Source organism: Colletotrichum phormii (genome assembly GCF_030913505.1).
Source record: "Colletotrichum phormii strain CBS 102054 chromosome Unknown BDP81scaffold_10, whole genome shotgun sequence".
NCBI lineage: Eukaryota > Fungi > Ascomycota > Sordariomycetes > Glomerellales > Glomerellaceae > Colletotrichum > Colletotrichum phormii.
In genome coordinates this window covers 1,723,892-1,731,077 of record NW_026851452.1, presented here as the reverse complement: position 1 = coordinate 1,731,077, position 7,186 = coordinate 1,723,892, and the positions used below count along the sequence as shown (strand labels likewise).

General features: G+C 53.4%; 2 protein-coding genes across 2 annotated transcripts; both read left to right on the top strand.

The window, feature by feature from the left end:
- Positions 1 to 1,836: 1,836 nt before the first annotated feature.
- Positions 1,837 to 3,498, top strand: BDP81DRAFT_30938 (histone-like transcription factor and archaeal histone). Its single transcript, XM_060583542.1, has 4 exons — positions 1,837 to 2,329; positions 2,659 to 2,769; positions 2,846 to 2,973; positions 3,061 to 3,498. The coding sequence occupies exons 1-4, from the start codon at positions 2,173 to 2,175 to the stop codon at positions 3,271 to 3,273; spliced, it is 609 nt and encodes a 202-aa protein (XP_060445536.1). The 5' UTR covers positions 1,837 to 2,172; the 3' UTR covers positions 3,274 to 3,498.
- An 801-nt stretch (positions 3,499 to 4,299) lies between these two features.
- BDP81DRAFT_428658 (RNA polymerase I-specific transcription initiation factor RRN3) lies at positions 4,300 to 7,054 on the top strand. The gene has a single exon (XM_060590446.1). It carries the CDS (start codon positions 4,573 to 4,575, stop codon positions 6,634 to 6,636), a length of 2,064 nt encoding a protein of 687 aa, XP_060445535.1. The 5' UTR covers positions 4,300 to 4,572; the 3' UTR covers positions 6,637 to 7,054.
- The last annotated feature ends 132 nt before the right edge of the window (positions 7,055 to 7,186 follow it).

Genomic DNA, 7,186 nt, shown 5'->3' with positions numbered 1-7,186 from the left:
TTTACTCCAGACGGTGCCATTGTCAAATCAACCGGCGCCCTCGCCCTCCTACTCAGTCTTGTCGCAACGGATGAGCTACCCAAACTGCTACAAGTCGCACGGCCGAGGAATCCACAACGGCAGAGCTGTAGGTAATTATCGCATTGCGCCAACTGCATCGTTCTTTTGATGACGCCCGTTGAGGGCGATGAGCTCGCTCGATAGAGCTTGCCGACGCTCTTGAGCGGACGTCGTTGGGTTTCCCCACTTCAGAATCAAAGCGATCATCAGCAGACTTGCAAGAACAGAAGCTCACCTCATACTTCCGTCCCGTTATGTCGGTCGTGCTTCATGCACCCGCTTGGCGTCCGCCATGGGCCGGTGAAAGGCAAGGTAGCCGTGCTTGCTACCCTCCTCTGAGCTTAGTGAAGTGGCTTTGCGCTGCCTACACCGCTCATATACGGGAAGACGGGCAGGATGACCAGCGCCCGTGTTGATACAGCATGAATGCATGCAATGACACATCAAACTTTGCTAGGCAGGAGTGTCGGAAGGGATGGGAGAGGTAAGTAAAAAGAGCTGCCTTTCTTGTACCTTTCGTCTGTCCCATGGTGGTGCCGTCAGACGACGGATTCGTAGCTTCCGAAGGGTAGTTTTGATCTTTGATCTCGGATGCCTCGTGGTCTGACGGGGGGTTTTGCAGGGTCGAAGATGTCGTCAGACTGACAGACGCCCAAACTGAACATCCGAGCGCGTGAGCTTGTGGTAAAATGGAGAATTCGAAAAGCTGTCGCAGCTTCCAGGTTCGGAGCGCATCACCTCAGCCGCGTGGTGTTAGGGAAGAGGATCGGATGGAAGGGTGATGGAGGTACCGCGCTAAACCTTGGAGGAAGACATGGAGCTGACAAGTACTTGTGTCTTTGGTGGGTTTCACATACTGAGAAGAAGTACATGTGACGTTATCGATAAAACGGCTGGTGGGCAGCGCGACTTTGAGGGACTTTGGCCTTGTTATTGTGTTTAATGCGCCGGCCTCTTGTTGACCGCACCTTCATTGCCCACTTTCCCTCCATTTCTCCCTTCTGCACCAACCCCACGTTCTTGCAGCCATCAATAAGTACAGGTGTATCCTTTCAAGGCGCATTGTTAGGGTCTATTGCGACCTCGATCGAACAACTCAGACACCCCAAATTCATGTAAGGAAAAGAATTCTACAACCCCATGTCGACGGCACTTGCTGCTGGCCCCTCTTCCATGTTTTCCCCCCATCCACACACACAACCACAACCACACACAACGCGCGCGTTGAGTGCTTAGGTTCTTCACTGCTCGGCCTCTTCCCACTCGTCTCACGCCCCATTTCCCTTCCCTCTCTCTGTCCCGTTCGGGTCAAGCGAAGCTTTCCTCTGACGCGCTTTTGCAGCTGTTACCTCTTGATTTCCCCTATCACGGCTTTCCCGTCCGGTCGACCGGTGTGTAACCATAGGTTGACTCTTTGCGCGCCCAAAGCTCGGCCATAAGTCTCAACGACACGCGAAAATCCGTACTGTACCAGCAAAGGCCCGGCTGCCCACGCGCCTCCTCGACGCAGCGCTCCGCACCTCCGCCCCGAGAAACACACACAAGTATCTTACCTCTCTTCGCCTTGGGGATACCTGATTCGACCCAACTTCACCCACCCCCATCGCGTCTCGCAAACCCCATCTACCTTCCGCCTTACAGGTCAAACCCGCGCCGAGCTTCGAGCACCAACCCGGAGGACCGCGCATATCCACAGCTGCAGCAGGGCGATCGAGAAACGTCTTTGCCAGTTCGACGCTACCCTCTCCTTGGACTAGACGTTGGCCATTCCTGTGGGACCCGCAAACGCAGCCACCCTCATCCCGCTTTTTTCCAAGTCTCTGTTGCCAAACTCAACCCGGGCAAGGCAGTATACAGGCCACCCCAGGAAAGATCCGTCATAGCCTGAAGTCAAGACAGGGCCTGCCAGGGGATCGCGAGTAAAAATAATCCTTCCCAGGACAGCCTACGACAGGATTGACGCACACTTTCTGCAGCTAAGCCGCCAGACTTGCAAGCCCTACGGACCTGCAACGTGTCAGGGAACACATCATCCTAAGCCCGTCGTGTGTGCGAGCTGCAAGAGCCCAAGCAAATTACAAGAACGCCAGCAGCCGCTGCAGGTAGCCAAATATGTCGGACTCCCCCCAATCTCCTCCCAAGGATGTCGACCAAGGTGTACAATCACCGGAAGAGGAACAAATGAACGAGGCTCAAGACCCACAGTCCGGTGGACTCACCTATGAGTTCGAGGTCAAGGAGCAGGACCGCTGGTTGCCCATAGCCAATGGTAAGCCAGATCCCATTCCCCAACGAAATCGAGACAACGGCAACGACGACGATGCTTGACCTGAGAGACTCCGTGTTTGCTTGCGGTTGCTATGACTATGGTCTATGAACTGGATTGGCCAGTCTGCTTGCTTGCTCTGCGCTTCCATTTGCTGTTCTTTGACATTGTTGCGAAATCATTCAACCAAAGCATCACCAAAGACGGCAGCGCAGGGCTAAAGAAGCAATCGATGTCTCATGAATCGTCACCAAAGTCGCCAGAAACGACAGGTGCTTCTGGCGGTGAGAAATTCGATGAACTTGACGCTAATATACGAAACTTTGCTCCAGTCGCCCGCATCATGAAGAACGCGCTTCCCGAAAATGCAAAGATCGCCAAGGAAGCGAAAGAATGCATGCAGGAATGTGTTAGCGAATTCATCTCGTTCATTACGAGTGAAGGTATGTATAGTTTCTCGTAGCTGCTTTTCCCAAGTTGAAGGGCAACTTGATTGAGTAGATATCTGACCTATCACAGCCTCGGAGAAGTGCCACCAGGAGAAGAGAAAGACGGTGAATGGAGAAGACATTCTATTCGCCATGACCTCTCTGGGATTCGAGAACTACGCCGAGGCCCTTAAGATCTACCTCTCGAAATACAGAGAAGTATGTACAGTCCACACATCGGCTCGAAATTCAGCTGGTATCCCCCTTCTAAATAGGACTAATGAGCTCAACTGACGATTCCAGCAGCAATCCCAATCCAACAGGGGAGAAACCTCCCACCGTCCAGGCAGCAGCGGCTATGGCGCCAACCCGCCAACAGGAGCGGGGAGCTTCCAAGCCGAGCCTCAAAACAGCGTCCTTGGAGGTCAACAAGGAGATGGCACTGCCGACGCTCAGGGCTACATGTACGGCGCGCAAACTGGGCACAATGGTACCGGTGGCGCCGACGGCTACCAGTAATGTGATTCACACCTGAGTTGGCTGGATAGTGTTTTGAAAGGGCGATTTTTTTTCTTCCATCTCGACATATATGTACTAGCTGCGACTTGACGACGACCAAGCCCGACGATAAAGGACGCCTGGAAATAGGTTCAAGTCTGTATAAGTACGGAGGCAGGGGGTCTCAAGACTACCTGACCACGGATGGAACGGGGCACATGGTTGTATATGAGGGCCTCAGGAGTCAGTTATGGGAAGGGGAGCGGTACGGTTAACCCAAAAGTGTGGAGTGGAGGGGGTTCGTCTTTTCTTTGACTCTTTGTCTATTTGATAGATTCCCCCCTATGGCGTTGCGATTCAGTAAGCCATGCCCGACCAATTCGTGGTTTCGAGGCATCGGCAGAGAGCAGTTCAGCAAGCATCGAAGCTTTTGGAAACGGGCCCGGGCCGTATCTCCAAAGCACTGGTAGCTACAGCACTTCAGATAGCTTGTTATTCCACTTCCATCGCGTAAATGAGGTATATGGCGTCTGGTCTTTGCTCGTGGTGATCTTGGGCAGCGTAGTCACGGGTTCGAGTTGCTGGCTACTGCTATAACTATCAAGCTCAAACTGCCTACCTATATTTGGTAACGTGTGTGTAAGGTAGCCAGCCGTAAGATATATTGAAAAAGACGTCCAATAAGAAGCTCAGAGGACGTCGTCATAGGCTTCCAGGTTCCCCAGTATCTTGGCCGCCACTTAAAAATGGTTCAACAAGCTCATTGTTCCATTACCGAGTGTGCACGGTCCAGAAGATTCATTCCAGGGGTCTTGAGTGCTGTGAGCCTGGAGCAGCCCCCCCCCCCCAGCCAAAGTCTCCATGGTGGCATGGATGGAAGTCTTCCAGGTCGAACGAGGCACGTGCGCAGCCCCTCCAGTCTCAAAATTTTCCGTCACAGCCAAACAGAACGGCGGGCAGCCCACTCTACGAAAGAAAAAAAAGTATCGGCGGCAGCTCACGCCGAACTGGAAACTTTCCCAGGCAACCAACCGCCACCGTACCACGAAATAATCTCGGTCGGCCGACACAACCCACGCCCAGAAATCAATTCATTATTTCGACGACAATAAATCGAAACGAGTCCACATTGTCGCAATAGTCCGAGACATGCATGACGATTTTCCCTGCAGATCCTCGCGCAACACGTTGACCCTTCAATGAGAATTGCCAGACGCCGACCACTGAAGATCTGACCTCGAGCCCGAGCCGCTGAAAGAAAGAGAGAAAAGACGGAGGAGAGAGCACAGAAGCCTTGACCACCACAAACAACCCATTCTCATGCGTCCTTTCACCCCCATTTCCAGACATCGGTCTGGTCCGCCACCGAGAACCGCGACGCCCATCAAAAGCATTTTGCGTCAAACGTCTACAGTCCTCGGCCGGAGGAAGGCTGACGAAATCGAGTTCGATGACCCACCCTCGAGCCCGACAAAGAGGCGGAAAGTCCTCATCAACGAAATGAACAACCGCGTCTTCGAGTTTGGCAGTCGCTCCATGGACGAGGTGAACTCGGAAGTGAGGAAAGCGCTGGAGGAGCACCTCATGGGCGAGGACGAGGATTACGACATGCTCAAGGAGATTTTCGCCAACGACAAGCAGCGATACCTGCCACCCGTCGCCGGAGAAGACGAGGATACGCTCAAGCCCCAGGAGCTCAAGGGCTATGTTCTGGCGCTGACCAGCTGCGTGCCGCTACTGAAGAACAAGGCCTGCAACGGCCTCGTGAAGACGGTCTTGCAGGTCTCGTGGTTGGGCCGAGACGATGACTTCTTCAAGGTGTACATCCAGTTCCTGGCCGCCCTCGTCAGTGCCCAGGGATCCTACCTGACGCATGTCTTGTCCATGATCGTCGAGAAGTTCTCCCACTCCAGACAATCGGAGTGGAGCGTCGCCGACTTCCCTACCGTCAGCCGAACAACGATGCGTGAAAGGCTACACACCGGTCTTCAGTACATTCTTCAAATGTTCCCTGCCGCCACACCTGTTCTCCGCGGCCTCCTCGATACCAAGTTCCCCTTTGACGACGATTCGAAAAAAATGTTCGTTGCGTACGTCAACAACCTTCTAAGACTAAAGGAATACGCGGGAGACTTGGACCTCGAAATTGTCGACGTGCTGCTGTCACGACTGGTCAAGATTGATGTCCAGATGCAGACGGATCTCGACGACCTTGACGACGACCTCACGGCATCGGTTGCCTACGCGCTTAGCAAGTCCCTGGACACCGGCTCATGGGAGGGCGACGAGGATGCTTCGGACGATGACAGCGACGACGAGTCTGTCGATAGCGATGATTCGGACTTTGACGATAAGGAAGAAAAGATTCGCGTGGTCAAAGGCAATGTCGAAAAGCTGGATGCCATTCTCGATACGCTATTCGCACACTACACACCTCTCTTCGAGAACCCCGACTCGGATCAAGCATGGGAGCGGTACGCCTTGCTCGTACAGTCATTTGGAAAAATTGTGCTGCCAACGTACAAGTCCCGTCATACCCAATTCCTCCTTTTCCACTTTGGCCAAATGTCAGCTCGCCTGCGAGACACCTTTGTCGGCAGTTTAATGCACATCTTTGGTTCGCAAAACCGACCGAGCTTCGTGCGTCAAGCGGCGGCAACATACCTGGCCGGATTCATGGCGCGAGGAGCCCACGTGCCGTCCGACTTGGTGCGCACAGTTTTTGCGCTCTTGCTCAAGCAGATGCAAATTTACCGCCTCAAGCATGACGCGGACGCCCGAGGACCGGATCTGAGAAGACACCAGATCTACTACGCACAAGTACAGGCCGCGCTGTACATGTTCTGTTTCCGCTGGCGCGACTTGATCGTGTCTACACCCGAGTTTGTCGACGCAGAGGATCCCGCATCGTATCTTGGCCACGAGTTGGAGTGGATGCAAGGGATGAGAGAAGAGCTCTCTGCGAGCGTGTACTGCAAGATGAACCCTCTCAAGATCTGCGCACCAGCTATTGTCGAGGAGTTTGCGACACTATCACACAAGCTCGGTCTCATGTACATCTTCCCGCGTGTCGAGGAGAACAAGCGGATTAGACTGTCACAATTCGTGTCAGACACATACGGCACAGGCGGCGCTCTCCGAGATACGGGCTCGGGAGCGCAAGACGAGGAGGCATACCAACTCGATCCCTACTTCCCTTTCGACCCTTACCAGCTGCCCGTGAGCAAGCGATGGGTTCAGAACGATTACGTGCACTACCAGGCTATCCCGGGTCTCAACATGACGGCCGATAGTGACAGCGAAGACGACGACGACGAGAACGTTCCGGAGACGGACGTCGAGGAGGACACTGCTACCGCCAGCGAAGACGAAGATGACGACTGAAGCGGCTCAGTGAGCGGAGGAAGATCAAATGCATTCATACGGCGTTGGGCGGTCACCAAAAAGTAAAAAGCGAATCTGGGCCAATTTGGCATTGATTATATGATTCCCGCAAGGCGTTGGGCGTGAAGAAGAGATTCCAGATGTTGGGAGTGGTGGAATCGTTTATGGAAGAAGACCATGTCGAAGATGTTGAAGAAGCAATCTTCTGAATCGCTCTAGGGGTGTGAGCACCTAGGACAGGAGATGGCTGTCGTCAAGCACAAGGTCGCTAGAGTATAATGAAATCAAATCATTGTCAACACTTGTTCTCAGCCCTCTCAGCCGCTGCCATTCCTTGAAGCTGAAAGCCCACCTCAGCAGTGACAAATCGTTCCCACCTTCAACTTTTGGCGGTTGCTGTGATATGAAAAGACGGAAAGGGATGCCTACTACCTTATTAAGGTCTTATTAAGGTAACTCAAATTCTTAGATTTTATCGAGATTGCAGCTGAGGTGACACTGCCTCCCCCTCATGGGCCACGATACGGGTGTTACGCGCAAGGCACGTGAG